The sequence below is a fragment of the Ovis canadensis genome, chromosome 10, assembly GCF_042477335.2.
Source record: "Ovis canadensis isolate MfBH-ARS-UI-01 breed Bighorn chromosome 10, ARS-UI_OviCan_v2, whole genome shotgun sequence".
Lineage (NCBI taxonomy): Eukaryota > Metazoa > Chordata > Mammalia > Artiodactyla > Bovidae > Ovis > Ovis canadensis.
In genome coordinates this window covers 26,860,215-26,886,910 of record NC_091254.1, presented here as the reverse complement: position 1 = coordinate 26,886,910, position 26,696 = coordinate 26,860,215, and the positions used below count along the sequence as shown (strand labels likewise).

The 26,696-nt window shown below is 41.8% G+C and overlaps 1 protein-coding gene across 7 annotated transcripts in view; it reads right to left on the bottom strand.

Moving 5' to 3' along the window:
* Positions 1 to 18,482: 18,482 nt before the first annotated feature.
* The window catches only part of AKAP11 (A-kinase anchoring protein 11), a 48,904-nt gene continuing 40,690 nt past the window's right edge, over positions 18,483 to 26,696 (bottom strand). For 4 of the 7 annotated variants that reach the window (XM_069602198.1, XM_069602196.1, XM_069602199.1 and 1 more), the window contains 2 exons: positions 25,007 to 25,167; positions 18,483 to 22,432 (listed from right to left, as the gene is read on the bottom strand). In XM_069602198.1, the coding sequence (XP_069458299.1) occupies positions 22,292 to 22,432; positions 25,007 to 25,167 (302 nt within the window). In that variant the 3' untranslated portion in view covers positions 18,483 to 22,291. The remainder of the gene's footprint in view (positions 22,433 to 25,006; positions 25,168 to 26,696) is intronic. The other 3 variants (XM_069602201.1, XM_069602202.1, XM_069602203.1) reach the window with 1 other exon arrangement.

Sequence of the window (26,696 nt, the reverse complement as noted above, 5' to 3'; positions counted from 1 at the left end):
TCACTAATTAGGAACGCTACCAGATGCATTCTGTGAAGGTAAACAGATGTTCAGAGATGGTGGAGGAGCCAAGCAAATACGGAAACCAGGGAAGAGCCGAGAGGAGCAGGAGCCGGTGGCCTTCCTGCTGGGGTGGTTCTGGGTATGGTGGTTGCATTTGCGACATCACCGTAGACTGTTCAGCAAGAATCAGAAACTGCACCAGGTGTGTCTCTGTGGAGTCGGCGTACTGACACAGCATCCAAGGCTTCGGGAACAAGTTCTTGGTCTAGGGACTCACCTGGCACTTGGAAGGAAGACTCCACCGACCAGGGCAGGAGGCATGGGCTCCAGTCCTGGTTTGGGAATTACGATCCTGCATGCACTGAGGTTTGGCAAAAAACAAACAACAAAAAGAAACAGGCTCTCAGTCTAATCCAGTTATAAAGTGTAGATGGCCATAACTAAGGAAGATGGAAGAAGTGTTTACCCCTCTGCAAGTCTGCGTGGACACACACACAGCAACACACACTCAGTACCCTGTGCAAACAGAGTCACTTCCTTCCCATTCCTACAATCCTGGTCTTCTCTTTACAACTCCACCAGAAGGACACCTAACCCAACCCTGCTAGCCCTCAGCTTTGCTGTCCAGAGGTCTTCTCTGACCCTTTCTCAGAGGAGTCACCAGGAAGTCCCTAGGAAGCAGCTGAGATGGCTCTGGCTCCTCATTGCTAGTGACTGAGACAACTCAGAGCAGCTTCTGCCCTCCCTCGGACTTGCCTGTCACCCAGAAGCCCTGCCAGGCTCAGCAATACGCTTCCCTGATGATGTGTGGGGGGATCCCTAGTCTCTTGATTGGATTTGAATACCTGCCTCTCGCCAAGATACAAATTATTCTGTAACTTCTTTTTAACCACTTGGTCCCACATTTATCAATAAGCAGACCATTTGGAAATGTCTGGTTTCCATGGCTGGAAATGATAAATCTTGAATTTTAGACTGTGTTAGAGCCTATTTTTGATATGGATATTTTAAATGTGGATATTGTTTTTAATGTGGATTCATACATATATATATAAATAAAATTTAAAACATTTTAAAATGTGGATTCTTGGAGCAGCCTTTGGTGGCTCAAAGTCCCAGAAGTACACCCACTAAACCACAATAACGGGGCTCTGTTGAAAGGATACAGGAGCCAACTTAGATCCCCAATATGCAAAGCAGGAGGAATTTGATCAACAAACTACTATTGGGTTATAACCCAATATCTATGAGTCCATGCTGATATAATAAAATGATTGAACAGATCAACGGGGGAGAATAGACAAATCCCCTAAGCAGAAGAATCCCAATGCTACTCCCCCCATGAGGAGGTGGACTATATATAACTCCCCACTTTCTCAGTGTGGGCTACCCACAATGACTTCCTTTCAAAAAATACAGTATGAAAAGGTGGGGGAAAAGAAAACTTTATAGTGGAGAAACTCGTCAAAACCAGCTCAGCCGGATGATCAAGGTGAACATCAAGCGTGAGTCATGTTGGGGCTACGAACCCCTGATGGGATGTGATGGGAAGGGCACTTCACCTCTGTGGTCTTCCCTCCCCAAACCCATAACCCCAGTCTCGCCATGAGCAAAACATCAAACAGATCCCAGTCGAGAAACAGTCTACAAAACTGTCTCCAGGACTCTTCAAAACTCTGAAAGGTCATCAGAAATAAGGAAAGTCTGAGAAACCATCACAGCCAAGAGAAGCCAAAGGAGACATTTATCTGACAATCAAACGTAATGTGGTTATCTCAGACAGGGTCCTGTCATGGAAAAACGGCATAATGTGAACAAAATGTGGATGTTAGTTAATAATCACACATCAATATTGGCTCATTAAAATTATAACATATTAGTGTAAGAGTTTAATAAAGAACTGGGAATAGTACAAATGGGACCTTTCTGTGTTATCTTTGCAACTTCTCTGTTAACCTAAAACTCTTCTAAAATTAAAAGCTTCAAGAAATTAGGATTCCTGGGGACCCCATCTCCAAAGGTGGTGGTTCAGGAGGTCTGGTGCAGGGCTCACCCACGGACAAGTACAGAGAGGGAACCAGGTCAAGCCACAGCAGGCACCTATGCCGTCTTTTAAAGGCTACCGTCCAGATACCCGTGCTTGAAAGCATGTCAGTGTTGGTCACTCAGTCATATCTGGCTCTTTGCGACCCCAAGGACTGTAGCCCGCCAGTCCACGGGATTTCCGGATACTGGAGGATACTGGAGTGGGTAGCCATTCCCTGCTCCAGGGGATCTTCCCGACTCAGGGACTGATCCCAGGTCTCCAGCATTGCAGGCAGATTCTTTACCATCTGAGCCACCAGGGAAGCCCCCATATTTGTTTGAAGAGACAGACAAATGGCCAACAAAATGTCTACCTCCCTCCACACTTGAGGACCTGAGGCTCCAAGGTTGAAAATGATGAATTCATGCCTGCCTGGCCCATGAGTTGCATTCCAAGTGCCCGGCCACCCTGAAAATGTTGTCCTGTTACCCCAGGGCCATTCACCAAAGGACACATTTCCTCAGGTTTTGACAACCCCCACGTGTGATCACATTCAGCGTGTTAAGCTTTAAACTGCGATGGTGATAACACACTGTCCTGAGGCCTCCAGCCCTGCGAGCTAGCAAGACAAAGAAAATTAAAGAGGAAATAAAAGACATTGCTTCCAGCAGCCCTCAAACTGAACACAACATCACATGGACAAAGTTATGTGTTCACGAGGTGGGGAGCAAGGGCAGGGTTGTGCTGTGTATATCCCCAAAGCTTGATCTACCAGGGCTTACTCGGACGTGGTCTCGTGATATACTTCAAAGCCCTAGGATATTTACTCTACATGCGGTCAATTCGGAGAAATACAGTTTTATCTAAGGAGTGGTCTTCAATTTTAAATAGGAGCCTGGAGACTATTACATACGTTTAGTCAGATGGTAAAGGACAGCGAGGGCTGGCGTGCTGCAGTCCACAGGGGTGCAGAGAGTCAGACACAACTTAGTGACTGAACAAGTTAGAGAGGATAAACATACACGGCTATTAGAAATATTACTGTAACGTTAGAAGAGATTGTTAGTGTCTGCTACGGTATGGTTGGATTATCTGTCTGTTATCCCTCTGTGGACAGGTAATGCCTTGACCTCTTTCTTCATATAGTTTGTTTTCTTACTGGGCAAATTATTCACGTTCGGCAAATACAACATTTCCATATTGACAGGATGGTTAGTTACTCCCAGCCCGTATCATTTGCCTTAACTTACAGACTTTGCTGAAGCATCAGGAAAGGCATAACTCTGTGTGTGTATGTGTGTGTGTTTAACCCAAACAGCCATATCGCTTGCTGAAGACAGCTCTGCGAGCAGGGCAATGAATATGAACATACGCTTTCATACGTCTTCTATTCCCTGGTCATCAGCACTTCCTTCCTTGTCAGTCAGCCCCTGCCCCAGTATGGTGATCAGACTAATGAGCCTGTCCTGTGTACCAGCAACAGTCTCCCAGACGACGTTTTCATGACTAATTTGCTTCCTCCCTCCTGGGAATGAATTGTAACACTCTCTCTTTGTGACTAAAACGCAATAAATTCTGAGCCTAACCAACCTCAGAGGAGGGCTAACTGTAATATCCGACAGGCCAGCCATCTTTCAGAGGGCCCATGATTATGTTTGCTTTTGGAAAACAGCCTAGAATTGGAGATTTGGGGTCTGAAACAGAGAACCACGGAAAAAAATTCATTGAAGAACTTCAGTCCACATCCACGTTGCCAACCTCAAATGATGAGTTTCCATATAGAAAACAAAAATAAAGACAAGATAAAGTTTATGACATGAATCATCAGAACCAAGTAACCAGGATATTTCCGTCCACAAGACCTCAAAACAGACTCAAACGGCATTGCAATCAATTGCATTTCCCCATTTTTAATGGCACAAAGTTCATTTGAGTTAAGTAAATGCTATCACACGGTGGGGAAGGGGAGAACAGCAACATTTAGCTGCATGTAACCATGGTAGACACTTTCCAATATGGCATTTTGGACCTCTAATAACTTTTGAACCTCCAAAATCCCACGGACAGAGGAGCCCAGTGGGCTCCAGTCCATGGGGTGGCAAAAAGTCAGATGTGACTGAGCAACTAAATAATGACAAATGGTTTTGGGGCGTGCTTTCTATTCTTCCAGGATCCCAAAGAAAGCTCACTGTTTTGTGCATGGACAGCACATATTTGTATATATAGGCAGTCCTGACTTTCATAGCTTCAGCTTTGAATCCCAAAATATTCTGCAAATGCCAAATTCAAGGTTGCAGCTAAGCAACCAATCAGATCCCCAATCCTGTTCCCAGGACACAAATTATTCCTGATATTTAAAGAACGCTTCTAATCACAGTCATTAATTAATCCTCATGGCGCTCGGTACTGATCAATGTAAACACTGGCCTCTTCATGCAGGCATGATGAAGGGAACTACAGGGAAGTAAATTCAGCATGGGGCGCATCAGTGAGAGAACCAAAATTTCAAATGAAGAGTGTGTCTCTTGGTTCTCAGCTCAAGCCCCTTTTCTCAGCGTTACTGAGAAGCTGCCACAGAGACAAGAAACAGGCCAAGCAGAAATCACTATATGGAATGGATCTTGGTATTTAGGCTCGCAGACATCTGAGGCTGCCTCTTGGTTTCTCTTTTTGACATCTCTCTTTCCTGGAAATGCTAACAGAGCTTCTCCGGGATGGGAAAGATAGGGGAACAAATACTGGCTAAAAGGGAGAAAGGCTCAGCCGTTGCATCCTGCTTTCTGTTAGACCACAGTGTCTAGGTCTTTCGGAACAATTGCTCGAGACAAATTTATCACCTTGTTGTGCCTTGTCAAAGCACCTTCTAGGGTCAGCGGCGTCTGTGTGTGCTCTGCAAACAGTCTCCACATGAGCTGGCCACCGTATTATGTGCTGAGGATATAAAGACCCACGAGACACCTTCTCTTCCAGGAAGTCCAGTACAAGAAGATACAGGGAAGTCTGACCCATCCTCTTGAAAACCTGTACCTGCACGTCCCAGATCACTGCCTAGCTGGAGAACTGTCTGCCCTGGGAATGACCACCTCTTATCCTTCAGATGACAGGGGAAGAGTTAACTCAGAAGCACAAATGCAAGCCATGTGTGTGGTTTAAATTTTCTAACAGTCACAGGTTTTAAAAGTTATTTTTTAAAAAAGGTGAAATGCTTTTGAATAATTTTTTAATCTAAATCAGTATGTCTAAAAGTAGTATCAACATCTGATCAATAAAAATAAAAGATTTGTAAGTTCTTTTTCATACTGACTCTTTGAAATCTATGTATATTCCTCACATAGCACTGAATTTAGACCAGCTGCTTTTCTAGCGGCTACCACGTTGTTTAGCCCAGGTCTAGCTCTCTGCCTGGCCTCTCTCTTTCACTCTGGGGAGCTCAAAGCATTTGTTCAAACAAGAAGGTAAGGCATGTAGAGACATGGATGGACCTAGCATCTGTCATACAGAGTGAAGTCAGTCAGAAAGAGAAAAACAAATGTATATTCACACATATATGTGGAATCTAGAAAAATGGTATATGTGTGTGTGTGTGTTAGTTGCCCACTCGTGACCAACCCTTGGCAGTCCCACGGACTGTAGCCCGCCAGCCTCCTCTGTCCATGGAATTGTTCAGGCAAGAATACTAGAGTGGGTTGCCATCCCCCACTCCAGGGGATCTTCCCGACCCAGGGATCAAATCCACGTCTCCTGCATTGCAGGTGTATTCTTTACCGTCTGAGCCACCAGGGGAACCAGGAAAATGGTATAGGTGATCTTATTTACAAAGCAGAAACAGACACGGACGTAGAGAGCAAATAGATGGATACCAAGGGGGACAGGGAGGGTGGGAGACGCTGGGAGACGGGACTGACATGCAATATATTGTTACTATGGATACTCTGTATAAAACAGACAGCTAATGAGAACATATTGTATGGCTCAGAACCTCCACTCAGTGCTCCGCGGTGACTCGAATGGGATGGAAATCCAAAAGGGAGAGGATATGTGTAGACGTATGTCTGATTCAGTTTGCTGTGCAGTAGAAACTAACACAACTTTGTAAAGCAACTAAACACTATACACCGATAAAAATTAAGTGAAAAAGAAGAAAAGGGACTGTATTAGTCTCCTGTTGCTGCTGTAACAAATTACCATAAATTTAGTGGCTTAGCACAAATTGCACCCTGTCACAGGTCTGTAGATCAGAAGTCTGATTTGGGTTTCACAAGGCTAAAATCAAAGCGTCATCAGAGAGGCGTTTCTTTTAGAAGCTCTGAGGGGGAACCCACATCTCTGCCTTTTCCAGCTTCTGGAGACAGCCTGCACCCGTTGGCCCTTGACATCTTCCTTCATCTTCAAAGCCAGCCACCCACCTCTCACTCCTCCTCTCTAACCATATCTTCCCCCAACAGCAGCCAAGAAAGAGTCTTCCAATTCAAGGTGAAGTTGGCCTTGTCGGATATTCCAAGATACTGTCTCCATCTCAACTTCACCACATCTGCAAAGTCCCTTTGGCCAGATGAGGTGGCATAGTCACAGCTCCTGGGGAGAAGGATTTGGACTTGAGGGGCCACTGCTCTACTTAACCACAGGTATCAAGTTTTGTTACCCCTTATTACAGAGAAGAGTAAACATTTAAAATTGAGGACTGGGACTTCCCCTGGTAGTCCAGTCGTTAAGACTTTGCCTTCCAAAGCAAAGGTCATGAGTTCTACCCCTGATGGGGAACATAGGATCCCACATGAGGCAAAAAAAAAAAAAACATAAAACAGAATCAATATTGTAACAAATTCAATAAAGGCTTTTAAAAATGGCCCACATTAAAAAAATCTTAAATAAATATAGTTTCTTTCAAAAAAAAAAAAGACAGCCTTGATTAAAAATTAACAAACTGATTAAATAGAATTGAGGATTTAGGAGAGAGTCCTTCCTTCTGTTCCCAAGCTCATTTAGATTTCTGCTCTTGGAAAAGAAAGAGAGAACTACTTTCATGAAATTCTACCTATATCGCGGGATGAGTCTTCTCTCACCGGCCACTGGTCATGCACTCAAAAAACATCTGAAGGTTTTCTAGATACCAGACACAAGCCAATCCTACAAAATAATCACAACCAAATAGCAAAAGGAAAATCATAACATTGGGTGATCATTCTTCAAGGTTAAGAATTTTTACATTATCAGTAGTATTTTATTTTAAAATCTGCTTACAATCCTGGAAGTGCACTAGAAACATGATATCTTTTTGAAAACAATGTTACTAATTTTCCAAAGCCTGTAGGTGTGTCTCCTATAGAATATTTTCAACTCTTTAAATAATCATAAATTAGTAATGAAAAGAAATAACCAAGGAAAATTCCAAATGAAGAACAATGACTTTTTTAAAAATCCCTTTGAAAAAAAATAAAAAAAAAATAAAATAAAAATCCCTTTGTCAGAATAATCAGAATCATTACTACATGGAGTCAGAGGTCAAGGTGGAAATAAAAGCAAGGACCAACGCATCCAATATTTTCATAGGAAAATGTTTTTTTTAAAGACAATATTGTGAAGCAATTATGTTTTTATCCACGTATATGAATGCATCTTTTGATTCTAAGTTATTACTTGCAACAGCTTCCTGCCAAAAAAGCTTGTTGTCTGCCAAAAAACCTCAGCACCTTTGGAAATAATTATAAAACCAAAACTGGTCAGGGCAGGAACAAACACCAGATCACAAAGTCCAGCCCACTCATTTTACAAAATAGGAAATAGGCCACACTGGGAGATTTATTACTTGCTCAAAGTCCAATAGTGGCTCAATTGGAGCCAAAAACCTTAGACTCCAAACCCCCAGGACACTGTTTTCCCCTCTGGCCTATTGGGGAGAGGCAGATCTCTCTATCCATCCCTCCATCCCTCCATCCATCCATCAATCCATCCATCCATCAATCCATCCATCCCTCCATCTACTCATCCATCCTTCCACTCTTCCACCCACGCATCCATGCATCCCTCCATCTACTCATTCATCCTTCCATCCATCCATCCATCCATCCACCCTTTCATTCAAGAAACATTTGCTGAGTGCCCACCACATGCCAGACACTGTTCTAGCGTTGAGGCCACAACAGAGAACAAAACCAGCCAAGTTCCAGTGCTTAGGGAGCTTCCACTCTAGGGAATGAAGAGAGTACAAATACATACTTATCTCAGGTGGAAAAGAGGCTAAGAAGGAAAATAAAGCAATGTAAGGGGATAAAGAGGGGCCTCCCTGGTGGCTCTGTGGTAAAGAATCTGCCCTGCTAATGCAGGAGACACAGGTTTGATCCCTGGGTTAGGAAGATCCCCTGGAGCAGGAAATGGCAACCCACTCCAGTATTCATGCCCGGGAAACCCCACTGACAGAGGAGCCCAGTGGGCTAGAGTCCACGGGGTCACAAAAGAGTTGGACATGACTTGGCAACTAAACAAGGGGATAGAGTGCTGCAAGGTGGTTGCTGTTTCCCATGCAAGCTCAGGGACAACCATACTCATAAGGTGACACTGAGCAGAGAATAAATTTGAATTACAATTTACAGTACACGCAGAATAAAAGCTGATCATGAATGGCAGGGACATAATGAAACGCTAACAGAAAATGCCAGAAAAATTTTAGCAAAGCGCCTGAGGAGTGACTGAGGATGCATGTGGAAGGGAGGCAGGTGGGAACAGGTAAGATAAGAAGGAAGGAGGTGGCTTGGACACCCAAGGAATGCTGGTGGTGACAGGCTGCTCACCGGGGCTTCCCCGTGACTTCACAAGGAATGGCACTTACCTGTCCCGTGTGCCTGGCACTGTCTGGGGCGGGGCGGTGGGGGCAGGGCATGAAGACAGGGGCCGTGGTCACAGGGCAGCAGCTCAGCCCTCTGAAACTGACGGGTGAACCTGAACAGAAGCCTGAACACTTGAGATGAACCAGATTTGGACCAGGGATGGAAGAGGGGAAGTCCGCAAGAAAAGACCCTAAAATCCGGGCTGGAGTAGGAGCCAGGTTCTTTGAAATAAAGAATGCCCGCAAGTGCCCGAGATATGGTTCAAGCCGGGGGGTGGGGATTGTGCCTCAGGAAGCATCTCAGGGGTCGCAAAGAGTCGGATACGACTTAGTGACTGAACAACAAAGCGTTGTGCAAAGCTGTATTAATTCTTTTTGTTAAGCCGTAGGCTGGGCTGCTGTACCACCTAGCGGCTCAAAGTGAGACTGCAGCTTTAGGACAGCGGCCTCCCCGAAGTCCCTCAGCTGGGCTTCTGCGGCCCCTTCCCAGAGACGGCCTCTTGTTGTAATAAAGTGCCCTATGTCCCGGGGCTGGCTATGGGGTTTCCCTGCTGTGAACCCCGTGGGAGAGGCTGCAGGATACCTGCAGAAGGGCAGGGCCTCCAGCCCGCCTGTTCTATGGCGGGTCCAGCCTGGCTGGGGCGTGCAGAGTACCACTGTGGAGAGCAAGCTGCCAAAATGATCGCCTCAGCCCGGAGCTCAGGCATCTCAGGCTCCTGTTTCTGCAGGCTGGATCACGAGGCAGCTTCCCGGGCCGGGGGAGGCGGGGGTTGTTCAGCATTTCCCCACTCTTGGCCGGGGCGCTGCGCCCTTCTTCAATATCCCCTGGCTGAATGGTGTCCTTTCATCCGGCACTGCCGCCTGTTGACCGTGCTAGCTCTGGCTTAAAGCCTCCCCGTGTCCTTCCCTGCCTGACCCCACCGCCCTCCATCCTCTCCCTCAGATCCAGTCCCTTTGCAGGGCCACAGGCACTTCTTGCTACAACCTCAGAGAAGAGTGGATAGGGCTTCCCGGGAGGCACAGTGGTGAAGAATCCACCTGCCAGTGCAGGAGACACAGGTTTGATCCCTGGGTCAGGAAGATCCCCTGGAGGAGGCAATGGCAACCCACTCCAGTGTTCTTGCCCGGAGAATCCCATGGACAGAGGAGCCTGGTGGGCTACACTCTCTGCTCAGTCCCTCAGACATCCGACTATTTGTGACTTCATGGACTGTAGCCCAAGAATACAGGAGGGGGTTGCCATTGCCTCCTCCAGGGGATCTTCCTGACCCACGGATGGAACCCGCGTCATCTGCCTCTCCTGCATTGCAGGCGGCCACAAGGTAGTAAAAGAGTCAGACACAACTTAGTGGCTAAACAACAAGAGTGGATAAACCCAGCTTGTGTCAGGAGCTGGGGTGGAGTCCAGGTGTGGAATACAGACCAGGAAATGCAGGACAGACGTAGAGAGGAGGCAGCCCCGGCTTCTCTCCCATCCTCCCTCACTGCCACCCACTCCAACTCGAACAGGCTGACAAGCAGAAAGCCTTGGTAATGCGTACCTTTTCAGGGCACAACTTGGGAAACAGAGAAGGTTTCAGCTTTTTTCCCTTAATCTTCAGTTGTGCTTAAAAAATGAATTTTTCTTCAAAGTTGTTTTTACAAACATTTGAGAAAACGCCTAATTAATATGCCCCACAACCTCTTTGAACAAATTCTGTTGAGTAATCTGTTTTGAATGAATATTTTGGGTGTGAAATTTTAAGAGTGTTACATAAAGAATGTGTATAATTTGAAGAAAAATAATAAAGTGAACATCCAGGGACCTACCTCTCATAAACAGAACATCACTGGTACCTCAGAACTCTCTGTTACATCCTCTCCCTATCGGTCTCCCATCTCCACGGTAATTCACTACCCTAAGCTTTGTATTAATTATTCCCTTACAGTTTTGCACACACACACACATTTGACTATTAAGTGGTTGTATGGGACTTCCTAGGAGTCCCTGGACTTCCCTGAACCCGCCAATGCAGAGAACACGGGTTCAGTCCCAGGTCTGGAAGATGCCACATGTTGTGGAGCAACTAAGCCCTTGCACAGCTACTCCAAGAGCCCGAGAGCCGTGCTCAAGGAGAGAAGCCGCCGCAGTGAGAAGCCTGCACCTCAACAGGGGAGTAGCCTCTACTCACCACAGACAGAGAAAGCCGGCTTGCCGCGACGAAGACCCAGCACAGCCAAAGAGACAGTGACATTTCTAATGAATGCATGGTATATATAATACATGTGTGCACGCATGCTCAGTTGCCATGTCAGACTCTTTGTGACAGGCTCCTCTGACCATGGGATTTCCCACGCAAAAATACCGGAGTGGGTAGCCATTTCCTCCTCCAGGGGATCTTCCCAACCCAGGGACCGAACCCGCACGTCCTGCACCTCCCGCATTGGTGGGTGGGTTCTACACCACTGAGCCACCTGGGAAGCCCATACATGTATGTGTAGATGTATATATTACAACATAACTCAGTCATCATAGAGGACTGATTCCATAACTCCCTTGTATGCCAAAATCTGCAGATGCTAACATCCCTTATATAAAATAGTGTAGCCTAATATTTGCACTTATCTATGCACGTCTTCCTGTATACTTTAAATCAACTCTAGATCACTTATAATACCTAATACAATATAAATACAAAGCAAATTGCTGTAAACACAATGTAAATACTATGTACATTGTTGTAGACGTGCGGCAAATTTAAGTTTTGCTTTGGGGAACTTTTTGGGTTTTTGAAACGGTATTTTCAGTCTACAGTTGGTTGGAATCCAGGGGCACGTAACCCACAGATATAGAGGGTCAACTGAACATAGTTTTGCCTGTTTTTGAACCTTATCTAGATGGACTCACTCTTTTATATTCTTCTGTGACTTGCTTCTTTGGCTGTTTTTGCAGCGTGTCTATGTTGAAGCATGTATCTGTCATCCTTCTTTACCACTGTGGACTCTTCCATTGAATGAACCTATCATAACTTACGCTATTGGTAAACACTGTACACATCTCCTGGTCTTCATAAGCAAGATTTTCTCTAGAGTTTCCATCTAAGGGTAGACGTGTCACAGGGCACACACAAATCCACCTTAACTAAGTAATCATCCTTTTCCAGGGATTCCCTGGTAGCTCAGATGGTAAAGTGTCTGCCTGCAATGCGGGAGACCCAGGTTCGATCCCTGGGTCGGGAAGATCGATCCCCGGGTCAGGAAAATTCCCTGGAGAAGGAAATGGCAACCCACGCCAGTACTCTTGCCTAGAAAATTCCATGGATAGAGGAGCCTGGTGGGCTACAGTCCATGGGGTCGCAAAGAGTCGAACACGACTGAGTGACTTCACTCCCTCCCTCATCCTTTTCCAAAGCAGTTGTCCTCATTTCACAGATGAGGTTGCCCGGCAAACAGACCAGGATGTTCCTGGAAGGAAGTTTATTGGGAGGGGGTGCTCTCAGGAACATCTGCGAGGATGAGGGAAGTGAGATTGAGATCTGCCATCTTACTTTGTGCTTTTCACTTTTTGCCCCAGTTGTTTTTCTATTTTTTCTTGGCTTCTAATCTTTTTTCTCCACTAGTTTTAAATATATATAAAATTTATATTCTTTTACTGGCAATCCTAGAAATTTTAGCTTGCTTATTGAATAATCTGAAAAAGTAGACAAGTATGTGTATAGCTTTCCCCAGGAAATCTAATATGTATATTGTTTTTACTTAAGAATTGTTAGGTTTTTTGAAACTGTAAGTGGTCCATCCATCACTTCTAGGAAATTCCCAACACTCATCTTTTCAGCTATTGATCCTGTTCATGCCCTATTCTCCTTTTATTAGTTCTCCTTTCCCTCAAGTTCACCTAAACTGTAATATATCACATCTTTGTCTTTCTACATTGCATTCTGGATATTTTTTTTCAACTCAATATTCTAAGCCATAACTAATCTGCTATTAAACTCTTGTTTTTTTGCTCCATTATTTTTTTAATTTTAGAAGTTTTTACTTGTTTTTTAAAACTATTTCCTTGCTTTCTGCTGTTTTTAATTCAATTTACTGATATATAACTTTTATCACACAAAATCCATCCTTTTAAATATAAAATTCAGTCATCTTTATTCAGAGTGGCGTAACCACTTGTTATGGTTTTTCAGTTGCTAAGACCTGTCAGACTTTCAGTCACTAAGTCGCAAAAGTCCAGCTCTTTGCGACCCCATGGACTGCAGCACACCAGGCTTCTCTGTCCTTCACTATCTCCGAGTTTTCGCGAACTCATGTCCATTGAGCTGGTGATGCCATCCAACCATCTCATCCTCTGTTGTCCCCTTCTCCTCCTACCTTCAATCTTTCCCAGCATCATGGTCTTTTCAAATGAGTCGGCTCTTCACATCAGGGGTCCAAACAAAGTATTGGACCTTCAGCTTCAACATCCTTCCAATGAATATTGATGATTGATTTCTTCAATCACTGCTGCTGCTGCTTAGTCGCTTCAGTCATGTCCAACTCTGTGCGACCCCATAGACAGCAGCCCACCAGGCTCCTCTATCCCTGGGATTCCCCAGGCAAGAACACTGGAGTGGGTTGCCATTTCCTTCTCCAATGCATGGAAGTGAAAAGTGAAAGTGAAATCGCTCAGTCATGTCTCTTTGCGACCCCATGGACTGCAGCCTACCAGGCTCCTCTGTTTGTGGGATTTTCCAGGCAAGAGTACTGGAGTGGGGTGCCATCGCCTTCTCAATCTATATAATTCCAGAATATTTTCATCACCCAAAGGAAACCCTGTACCCATTAACAGTCATTCTACGTTCCCTTCTTTCTCCAGACCCTGGAAACAATTAACTGTCACTATGGATTTGCTTATTCTGGACATTATATATAAATTGCATCACCCAACATGTGGCCACTTGTCTGCCTTCTTAGCATAGCATTTCTAAGCTTCATCCATGTTGTGATGCGTATCACTATTTTATTCCTTTTAATGACCGAATATTTTATGGATAAACATTTTGTTTATCTATTCATCAACTGATTGACAGTTAAGTTGTTTCTACTTTGGGACTGTTATGAATAGTTCTATAAATATTCATGCACAAGTTTTTATAGAAATCTGTATTTTCACTTCCCTTGAGAATCTCCTTAGGAATAGAATTGTTGAATTATATAACTTTTACTTTTTGAGGAACTGCTCACATGAGAGCCTATCAAGTCTCACGAAAGATTTTTAACTTGAGTCACTGCCAAAGTTTGAGAGAAGTTTTCTTCCAAGCCTCAGAGTGCGAAAGCTGTTCCCCCAACCCCAACTTCACTTTGATACTGTGGGTGTAGTCATCTGAGGTCTTCACTCTGGTCATGCCCCAAAGTTTGGTGTGATGGTTAAGGAAAAATGCTTCAGTTTGGCTAGGCCACAGGGCCAGATACTTGGTCACACACATCTGGAGTGCAGATATATTTACCTGAAAAGGAATTCTTTTTAATGAGATGAACATTCAAATCAGTAGATTCTGAGTAAAGCAGATGACACTACATTGTGTGGGTGGGCTTCATCCAGCCAGTTGATCTTACAAGAAAACAGACTGAAGTCCCCTCCCCCTAAAAAACGGAATTCTTCCAGCAGGCTGCCTCTGGACTAGAGCTACATCATCAACTCTTCCCTGGGTCTCCAGCCTGCTGCCTGCTCAGATTTTGGACTTGCCAGCCTTCACAATCATGTGAATTAATGCTTTAAAATAAATCTTTCTCAATAGAAGATAAATAGGTATCGATAGATATGGATAGATATAAATAGACAAGTATCAATAGATATCAATAGATAATATGAGTTCAGTTCAGTTGCTCAGTCGTGTCCGACTCTTTTCGATCCCATGCACTGCAGCACGCCAGGCCTCCCTGTCCAGCACCAACTCCTGGAGTTCACCCAAACTCATGTCCATCGAGTCAGTGATGCCATCCAGCCATCTCATCCTCTGTCGTCCCCTTCTCCTCCTGCCCCCAATCTCTCCCAGCATCAGGGTCTTTTCCAGTGAGTTAACTCTTCGCATGAGGTGGCCAAAGTACTGGAGTTTCAGCTTCAGCATCAGTCCTTCCAATGAACACCCAGGACTGGTCTCCTTTAGGATGGACTGGTTGGATCTCCTTGCAGTCCAAGGGACTCTCAAGTCTTCCCAAACACCACAGTCCAAAAGCATCAATTCTTCGGCACTCAGCTTTCTTCACAGTCCAACTCTCACACCCATACATGACCACTGGAAAAACCATAGCCTTGACTAGACGGACCTTTGTTGGCAAAGTAATATCTCTGCTTTTGAATATGCTGTCTAGGTTGGTCATAACTTTCCTTCCAAGGAGTAAGCATCTTTTAATTTCATGGCTGCAATCACCATCTGCAGTGATTTTGGAGCCCCCCAAAATAAAAGTCTGACAATGTTTCCACTGTGTCCCCATCTATTTGCCATTAAATGATGGGACCAGATGCCATGATCTTCGTTTTCTGAATGTTGAGCTTTAAGCCAACTTTTTCACTCTCCTCTTTCACCTTCATCAAGAGGCTCTTGAGTTCCTCTTCATTTTCTGCCATAAGGGTGGTGTCATCTGCATATCTGAGGTTATTGATATTTCTCCCAGCAATCTTGATTCCAGCTTGTGCTTCCTCCAGCCCAGCATTTCTCATGATGTACTCTGCATAGAAGTTAAACAAGCAGGGCGACAATATACAGCTTTGACGTACTCCTTTTCCTATTTGGAACCAGTCTTATTGTTCCATGTCCAGTTCTGTTGATTCCTGGCCTGCATATAGGTTTCTTAAGAGGCATGTCAGGTGGTCTGGTATTCCCATCTCTTTCAGAATTCTCCACAGTTTATTGTGATCCACACAAAGGCTTTGGCATAGTCAATGAAGCAGAAATAGATGTTTTTCCGGAACTAGATGTAAATGCACCCCATAGACAGAGAAGCCTGGTGAGCTAGTCTAGGGGTGGCAAAGGAGTCAGAGACAATTTAGCAACATGTATTCTTGCAGGTGGTTTCATGTTTTTGTATTTGGGGTTTTAGTTATGGTGAAACAATGTTGTGTGACGAGCAGAACTTAGGCTCTGGAGCCTGGGAGATCACGGCATCACCACTATGCCTGCTGTAAAAAATTTCAACCTGAGCCTGAGTTTTCTCACAGGAAAAATGATTGATGTCTGGATCCAATAACATGGAATGCTTGCCATAATGGTAAATAGGATTATTGTGTGAACAAGTGTTGCATTTGGGTGGCTCCTTTCACTTTCTCTTATTTTTTTTTAATGCTGCTAATAACCCTGTGCCTTTAGAGTTCAATTTCCTTCTTAGAAAAATAGTATCCACTTCAGTAGTTTTTCTTCTCAGCAGAGGTAAACATAAACTTTCAGTCTATCAGAAATTACCTTAATTTTTATGATCACTCTTGAAAAATAGCTTAGAAAAATATGAATTTCTAGATCTGATGGTTAACCAGCACTTTGAAGCTATTCTCTTTCAGCACACTGTTGAGCAGACTGCTCATCGAACTGTTGTGCCTTCTCAAAAAGTCAGGAAGCCACAATTTGTCATTCCTTTATCCATATAAAATGCCTCATTAAAATAGATACTGTATCTCTGGTATTCCTTCATGCCCGCTGGGTAGTTCTGTTGAAAAAGGAAATGTAAATTGAAGCTGCTCTTGGTAAACCCAGGCTGGCTTTCCCTTCTTTCATTTCTATATTGCTCTTAATAATTAGTATCTGTTCCCTGTTCAAGAGCAATAAACTCACCAAGTCTGTAATTTCTAGACTCTCCTTCCCAACTCTGCACAATCCTAGAGAAGCGAAGAGCTGCTAGAGAATCATTCAGATTTCCTAAACACATCATGTAACTCATCTGCTTTAAGTCAGTTTGCATCTCAAATACCTATAGGGCCCCAGCAGGCAACACAAGCGAGCAAAGTGAAGCATGTCAGGCCACAGGCCAAGAGAAACACAAGGCTGGACTACAGGAGCAACCATTATGCAGCTCCTGTCAAGCTGCTGCTACACAGGAATCCAATCAGCGCGTGCGTGCATGCAAAGTTGCTTCAGTCGACTGTTTCACCTCTCTGCGAGCCAATGGACTGTAGCCCACCAGATTCCTCTGTCCATGCGATTCTCCAGGCAGGAATACTGGAGTGGGTTGCCAAGCCCTCCTCCAGGGGACCTTCCTGACCCAGGGTTCAAACCAGTGTTTCTCATGTCTTGTGCACTGGCAGGCGGGTTTCTTTACCACTAGCACCACCTGGGAAGCCCCCAATCAGTACTCCACGGCATCCAACGCTTCAAGAGATGCTGAAACACAAAACCTATTTAAATGTGAAATTTCCTTATTTTTAAGTGTTGGCAATTATTTTAAAAATCAGATCTCACGTTGGACCAAAGCAGAAGTTTAACAGTGGGCTGAATCCAGCACACAGGAGTCCAGTTTTAATCCCTTGCTCTAAACTAAAAAATTGAAGTGTCTGTTTAAAAGATGACATGGGGTAGGGGATGGGGAAAGGCAGGGTGGGAAAGACCTAAAATGTCAAATTTGAAGCTTCAATCCTCTTGAAATGTCTCTTTTCATCTCTATCCAATCTAAAATATTACCCTTCTTGCTCCAGAGCACAAAAGTAAAATGAGGGTGAGGTGATTACAAAACTACAAAGGACAGAGAAAAAAACCACCACCACTCCACTCCCAAGGGGCAGCCTTCCTGAACTCGTTTCTGCTGTAAATGCTGCTGCTAAAGGCTCTGAGGTTTTCACTCCTACCCTTTGCATAATAGCACCAAGAGTATATTTACCCTGGGATATGTGGCTCTTCCATCTTTCACACTTTAAATGTGTGGTAATTCTTCAAGACTTGTCTCTCATCCTCCCTCCTTATCCCAGATGAAACACAGATCTCAAACGATAAGAGGAAAAAATGCAACCACCACTGCACTCCCAAAATGCAACTTCCTAAACTCTGTTTCTGCTGTAAATAAATGATGCTGCAAAGTTATTCAAATGTCATTTGTCACAAGGTCCCATTCCTTTTGAAATGTTTTTCCTCTTTGGAATTACAGTCAAAAGAATCTTATGGTTTCAGAGCATTTTGTTTTCTTGGTTCCTGAGATGTACTCATACCCAAGCCATTATATGTGATCATTATTTCCTAACATTTTGAAACATTCATGAAAAGCTAGAAAATCACTAATTCCAAGGCTGAAGACACTTAAAGTCAAATTCCATTAGTAATAAATAATCAAGCACCTAGCTTTGAAGTGCCTGATGCTATACAGCATGACAAAGGTCTGATCTGTATATCCTATGGAAGAAGTGCTCAGTCCAGGCTGGAGAATTCCCTAACACACTTATATTCAAAGGCAATCACAATATTCCACTTTGCACTAAAATCCAAAAGGCAAACAGCCTGTCAAGTCATCTTGTCAGCATTCAGAGGCACTCGAATAAGAACTTAGGATTCAGTGTCCAATTAAAATATTCTAGCTTCCGTTCTTCTTTAAAATAATGTGAGAAACATAGAGGTTGTTTTATGTGCCTTCTATGCGTTTGTTTTAGTTCAATATTGAGTGTGTTAACACGATACTACAGATTGAAAACCAAAGTCAGGCATCTCTTAAGTTTATTGGGAAATTCTTAATTGGGAGAGAAAGATCACAGACTTAAACAATTGGAAAAAATAAAAGAACAACTGATTGCAAATTATTACAAAAGTAATTTCTGAAATGTTTATTTTTGAGCCACTGCAAAAACAAAATTTTAGTGCATCCTGAAGTTCATATTTTGGTAAATGAACATATTAAATTACTGAAAAAGCAAAAGAAAAAAGTTACTGTTATACAAGATCTTAACGGAATAATTCAGCACAGTCAAATAAACAGCTATAATTATTCAAAGCTGCTTTTGCTCTACAGCTGGTATATTAAACAAGAATGTGAATTATTACTATTAACACTGCACAAGTAACAAAAGGTAGCAAATCCAGCAATATTAAAACCTGTATTAAATAGTGTTCAAACATTACAACAAAAAAACAAAACAATGAACTTCTAGACCTATGATTCTACCCCTGTGAAAGGAATGTACACGGATGGTAGAAAAAAAAATAAATAAATAAAGTGACAAGCGTGACCAACACTGCGTCTGCATCTCCAGAGCAGGAATACGGTGAGTGAGCCAACGTGTGCAGGGCCTCAAACAAGAGTGAGAAGAAAAGCATTTCACTTGAGCACAGCTTCATAATTCCCACGGAAGCTCTACTTCTCTTGTGCTGGTGACGGGTGGACAGAGTTCGAAATGGAAAGGATTTTCCCTACACCCTGAATATGGATGCATTATTATTTTTCTTAATTCTATGGAAAGTTTCTCTTGAAAAAACAAAATTTAAAGCAACAGACTGATGGGAAATCGATCATTTTAGTTGTGAGAGAGTAGTATTTACTACTCTGAGTCTAGACCCTAGTGATGAGTTAAGGTTAAACACTGCATCTGGGGAATGTGCATCATATCAAAACCACATGGGTAACCCATCTTTTACTTTATAACTGGTGCATTTAATAAGTAACTAATTTCTCCTACCAGCAAAATAAAACCTTTAATTAAGCAAAATGAAAGTATTATGAGTTGAATTAATTCATATCAAATATCTAAAAGGGTAAATAGAATGGTTGTCAAACTATGAAGATGTTATCACATATATTCACTGAGTAAATGTTCTCAAAGATTTTAAAACTCCATTAAACCATTAAACTGTGTTAAACCATCCCAGAGATACTGTAATTTTCTTCTGTGATTTATAAATGAATCATTCCTTTTGTGAAAATCAGGAAATAAATCAAAATCAAAATGAGTTAATACCCCAAATATAAATGGAATTTTAAACTTGGCTTGGAAAAAGAAGTTCCGTCTGAAACAATGTTCTAAAAACCCCATCCAAGGCCTCCTTCACTTTTTTTTCACAGTTCTCCAATGGTTCTGAAACTGATAAAACAGAAAATTCAACCCAAAGCACATCACAACTTTAACAGTTCTGAATAAGACATGATATTTCATAAGGGCCAAAGTATGCAGAATAGCAATATTACAGTATCATAATAAAATTACATCAAATAGATTTTTAACAAAATATGACAGAGTCTTCCTCAACAAACAGATCTGTTCTGAAGGCTAAGCAACCAAATAGATTCTACATCTTTGGAAAAATCACAAAGTGCCTTTAAACAAAGTAAGTTTAGACTGTTCTTGATTAAAAGATACTGTTCTAAACTTCAATGTTCTCTCTATATATAAGGAAGCTTAACTCCCACTTCTTTTCACATTTGCCAACGTTTAACATTTTCTCTACATCCCTGCACTGAACCGCTGTGTGTGGAGCTCCACTGTGATCAGTACTATACATGCTAGAGTCCAAGGACTGGTCTGTTGGGCCACAGTGGCTGAATAGGGAACTCGGAATTCAGCACAGCTCCAGAAAACGAACAAAAACAAAGACAGGAGGAAAACCTTACCATACAGGAAATCAACATTTTCAAGTACAGAGTTTTACAGAACTAACATATTGTCACTTTAGCTTAAAAGAAATTCAGAACTCAGTTTTGCTGTTAATAACACCCGTACATACACTGAAAATACCAAATACAATTTGATAGCTATACACTTGTAAAAATTCAACCTAAGCTTAATAATCAATTAATCTATGTTAAAACAACCTGCTTCCTAACAATTAAGAACCTAGTCCAGTGCTGCTGCAGGTCAAATTCTAAGAAGCTAAAGACAGAATCAATTCTGCTTACATACATTTCCTACATCTCTCCAACCTTAAAAAACACCTGAAGAAACTTTCGCAACTTTATCTTTATCTTTAACTTTATCTTTAAGGCCTGCTCAATTTCTTCATCTTAAATTGGGAAAAATAGAAGCTTCTGTAAGTGTAACCTCAAAACATTTAAATAGATTTTGCCATTTTTCTTAAGAAGCAATGATTTCCCTGCCATAACTGTAATTCAAATCAATGCAAGTGCCCTGTTCCTTGTCCCCGGCAGGTGCTACTGTCCTCGATACTTTGTGCAGCTTCCAGAAGAGTCAGTTCTCAGGAAAAAAAGTGAGAGCAAAACCAAAAGCCTCCAACAAAAAATGACTTCCTCATTTAAAAATCTGCTAATGGAAGAATCAAAAATTCACACGCATATACCCTCATACAAAACACAATCCTGGTCCTCTATTCAAATCAACTCGCAGTTACTAAAGACGAGTGGAACAAAATACAGAGCCCAGAAAGACTGTGTCAGAGGACTTTACAAAACAGTACAGATACATTTTACCGGGGAAGGGGTTGGTGGGAAGGTCCCGATTTTTCTAGAAAAAGCTAAAGTGGAGTTTTAATTTAAAAATCCTTGCTAAAGGATTTTTTCAAAATCCCAACAGAGAAAACAATTATTGGGCTTCTCTAAATACATTTCCAAATGAACATTAAGTTTTAAAATTTCAATATGTTTTGCACCTTTATTTTCATTTAAAGAATAAGTTGGGGACTCAAAATAGTCAAAAAAGAAAAATTCTTACTGCACAATCTTTATAGACATTTTATTTTAAAGCACCTTTTTAATGTTAACAGTGGGTTTGTAACCAGAAAAGAGTAAAATAAAAGAGGGTACCCACCACTAGCAAGGTTAAAGTTCTCCTTTACATACACACACACACGCACACACACACACACACACACACTCTCTCTCTCTCTCTCTCTCTCTCACTCACTCACTCTCAAGCCAGAACAATTGGAAACATTAGCAAATAAGATCATTTAATGAAAGGCTGGGGAAACTATCATTTATAGTATTTATAGAAACCTAAACTACTGTTTATAAGAAATTAAATAACTTGGGGGATTCAAAAAAATACCAATAGCTGAACCATGAAAATAAAACTGACCCTTAAAAATAGAAAAAGATGTCAGAAAAATAAATTAGCCTCAATGCTGTTTTTTTGATGTCAGACTTGTTATTAACAGGAAACCGTTTGCTTGAAAAGGAGCAAAATTATAACTCTTTATCCCTGGAACCCCCCTTCAGCCACCTCAGTGCAATTTCTAGCAGCACTATTTGGATGCGAAAAGAACGCCATCAGTCAATGTTCCTGAAAGCCTCATAGTCAGACCTTTCTTCAAATACATGTTCTTAGGGTCTTACGTAACACACTGCACATGTGTACAGAAGAATAAGTAAAGATAATATTTGACAGGTGACGAAAGTATGAGCTATATACACCATATGATGACACAACACATTAATAGCTATTTACCTTCCCCCCAATTCACTTTAAATGTTAATATTCACTACTCAAATTTTACCCTATGCGTCTTTATCTGTTTCTTCCTCTCCCAAAACAAATAATAAAATACACTGGTTTGGAGTTTGTTCTATGCATTTTCCAAGAGCCAGTCAAACAGGGACTTGCATCTCTCCTCACTGGACGTCTTCTCCATCACCTCATAGTATTTAAGCACAGCCTGCAGGAGGTCTCCCACTTTCCAGCCTTTTTCCTGTAGCCGTTTTGAAAGCTAGTAAAAAAGGAAGATAAGCCAAACATTAACCGAAAGCAATTTTTTAACAATAAAGTTTTCATTTTTATTTATAACCCTGGATGAAACTGCTGTTTGCAGCAAAATACTGTTTCCCAGTTATAACAAGGTATTCTCCCCTAAACCACCACTCTTTACACAAATTAAACGTTTTTCCTTCCTGGCTTTTATAAATACTCTCCTCCACAGAGTGACACTTTGGGATTGCGGGAGCCAGAACCCCACAAACCTCACCCAGCATAGTGTCTGTGTGGGCGTGGAGAGACTCCATCTCTACAGGAAACTCTGAACTGAACTAAATACATCTGCCACACCCTCAACCGGGAACATAAAATAATAAAGACAATGTCAAGCTTAATAAAAGGATGTGGATTTTCCTTCTACAACGTACAGTGTGGCTTTCTCCCCTGGAATACGCACTCCAGGCTCAACAAAAACATACAAGAAATGTTCATATTTCAGAAAAAAGTAAATAAATATCAAACACTGTGGCAATCATTTTGTAGTATGTACAAATATCATTATGTTGTTCACCTGAAACTAATATGGTATTATGTATCAATTATACCTTTTTTTAAGTATAGAAATACAGGTTTAAATAAACTATCATCACCAATCTGAACATGTCTTCAACTCAGATTTTTTCCTATTTAGTTCTATAAAAACTGTTTGTAATATAAATATACTTAACCTTTTCAAAAATAGTTTTACTGTGATATAATTCACATACCACACAATTCACCCATTTAAAATAGACCAGCCAATGGTTTTTAGTGTATTCACAGAGTTGAATGCAACATCACCACAAACATTAGGATACCTTTATTACCAAAGAAAAGTCTACCTGTTAATCACTGCCCATTCCTCCCAACCCCGTCAACTTGAGGCAATCACTAAGCTACTTTCAGTTTACAGATCTGCCTATTTTGGCCATTTCATTTTAATGGAATCACAAAATATATGGCCTTCTGTGACCTGGCTCCTTTCACTTAGCATAATGACTTCAAGGGTCCTCTACCTCCAGGGTGTGGCATGTCTCTACTTCATTCCTTTTTACTGACAGCCAATATTCCACTGCATGGACAGACCACGTTTTATTCATCAGTTAATGGACATTTAGGATGTTTCCACTTTTGGCCTATTATGAATAACACTGCCTTGGACATATGTTTTCATTCCTCTTGGGTACAGACCTAGGTGGAGAATTGCTGGGTTATATAATAATGCTGTGTTTGACTTTTTGAGGAACTGCAAGAATGTTTTCTTAGGTTATATGGGGATGCGGTTCCCTTACCTCAGCACCATTACACTCAGCTCTGCCTAAGGCCTTCCTTAGCCCTCAATTTATCCAAGACTAAACGACTTGAAAACGCTTGCTTCCATAGTCAGTTCTAATACTTTCCCTACCCATTCTTTCCCCTTGACAATTCATTTCCTGAACATCCCCTTTCTGTCTTATTTCCTCCCTCTGCCTCTAAACAGAAATCTATGCTGGAAAAATTCAAGAAGTCTAAATAAAAACAACAAAATACAAAAAACAATTGTTTTATATCTTTTTCACATACTTCTTTCAATAGTATTTTTGTAAATTCTGAACCGGAAATCAAGACAATTCCTTTTTTGTCATTATTAATCATTTTATACTGGTTATTCTTTGAACTATTCTACATTATACAGTAAGATTAAATGAAAGTTCTGATAAAGAAAAGTCCTAGACAAAAACCTTAAGGCTGCAAACTAAAAATTCTGGCTAATAACATACCTGGTACACAGTAAATTATCAATAAAAATATTTAATTAATGCACCTAAACTGAATGCTTTAGTATTAGAACCCTACTAAATGCTCAAAGTGAATTACTGTCCCTTATTAAATGTTTATAAACTTTTACTGGCTTTTGCTTATGCTAGCTTCTCATACTAATGACACTGGATTAACAGAAGAGACATACTCATTACTAGGCATAATTATGCATCAATTAAGGACAAAGAATGGACTTCCCTGGTGGCTCAGAAGGTAAAGCGTCTGTCTACAATGCGGGAGACCCAGGTTCGAGCCCTGGGTTGGGAAGATCTCCTAGAGAAGGAAATGGCAATCCACTCCAGTACTACTGCCTGGAAAATCCCATGGACAGAGGAGCCTGGTAGGCTACAGTCTATGGGGTCGCAAAGAGTTGGACACGACTGACTTCACTTCCCAAGTACAAAGAATAACTCGATCTTTTTGCTTATTAAAGACACCCAGCTTTGAGAATTTAGGATGTGCCAGGCACTGGATTAAGCAACTTTTAACAGTGTTATAGTTAATCCTCACAAATCTCTGCCAGGTAAATTCTATGCTCATTTCCACAGCCCAGATAAAAAGCCTGCGACTAGTGAACCTGCCCAAGGTCACACTGCAAGAGTGCGGCAGAGCTGATATCTGAGCCCAAGCACTGGACTCTAATGCCCGGGCATCTGCCCATTTGCTATCAGTGGGCATCTTATCAGATCAACTGTGACACAGAGCAGCACACACTGTGCCCTCACACCCACCCTACAAGGCAGGTACTTACTTGCATAAACTCCTTCTTTGCAGAGTCATGAAAATAAAGTTCTGCAACTTCTGCCTCAGAAGCAACAAGCCACTGAAGAATAATTCTTAGCTGGGGGTCTACTGTGCATGGCTCCATGTCAATATTTGTAATTAGCAGAGTCTTTCCATCTTGCTCCAAACCTAAAATTTAAATTTTTAAGCAATATGCAAAGAAATCCATCAATTCAATTCTCAGTACTCTGGTTTCTAAGGATATATAAGCATTTTCCATTTCTTAAGATTCCAAGGAATTTTCCAAAAAATAATCTTTTCTTAACTGCACCGTAACACCAACTAAAGCATTACTTTGAAAGAGCAAAATAATGCTAAAATAAAAAAAGTTTGATCATCTGTGACAACATAATGCAAAACTCTATTCTGAGGCACTGAATTCAACTGGCAATTCACAAATGCCATACTTTATGTCAAAGTATAATCCACAGGTATAGCAAATAAAACTAAAATGCTACAATTACAATCAAAACACAAATAAATATATTAAATGGACTTTCAGAAAGCTTTTTGAACTAAGAGAAACAGCAGCAGGAGTGAATACTTGGATCACACATAGTATAGCCTAAGTGCTGATCTAAGCTCTTTAGACACACTAACTCCCTCACCCCTCACAAACACCCTAGGAGGAGGGAACCACGACCATCCCATTTTACAGGTTAGGGATCAGGGGTAGAGACAGACCAAGAGTCTCACAGCTGGGACACAGCTGAGTCAGGATATTAACATTGGCAATCTGGTTCCATGCTCTTAATCACTTCACTTTTCAGGCAAAATATGGGGGGGGGGGGGGGAGTCATATACAACCACTTACATCCACAAAACCAAACCAGGAACAGTGGTAGAAGACACTGTTCTCAAGTTTTGTTTTGTTTTGTTTTTAATAAAAACTATGTTTTCAACATTAAAAAAGATGAATCTCTGTTGACTATAAAACTAAACCAATATCCTGTGTTGAATACCGCTGCTTAATGGTGGCTGAGCAACCAGCAGTGCTGAGGCCCGGGCCTCCCCCACAAGAGGCAGGCAGGGGGGCATGCAGGCATACACCGTACCAATTTGCACCAGTAATGGACATTTGCTGGTGAATGTCCCTTTTTTTTTTTTTTTTTTACAGTTGGCAGGGCATTTTAGACCACTACTAATTTTTAGGGCTCCTACTGACCTGTAAGATTTTTCATTTAAAAAAATTGGTTCCTGCTATTCTCTTAAAATAAATGTATTATCATTTCCTTCCTTTCCGCACTCTGATTCTCAATCAAAAATGGGTCTGGCACACAATAGTATCACAGTCTTTGGACCATTCTATAAACTCTGCAGAGGTCATGGAGTTGAAAGGTTCTCTGTACCACTTGATTTTCCAGTTCAGGGTGTCTGGCTGCCTAAGAGTGATCTCTAAGAGAGGTCATTCAACTCTAGTGAAAAGAGAGAGAACTGACATCCTGCAACTACAAACAAAAACAATAAATAAAGCAAGCTTGCTGCCTTAGGATTTCTATAATTCTGAACTGTTTTCACTCAGCAAAAAATAAAGCAAATATTCTTCCCTGGCTCACTCAGATGGTAAAGGATCTGCCTGCAATGTGGGAAACTCGGGTTCGATCCCTGGGTTGAGAAGATCCCCAGAGGAGGGCATGGAACCCACTCCACTATTGTTG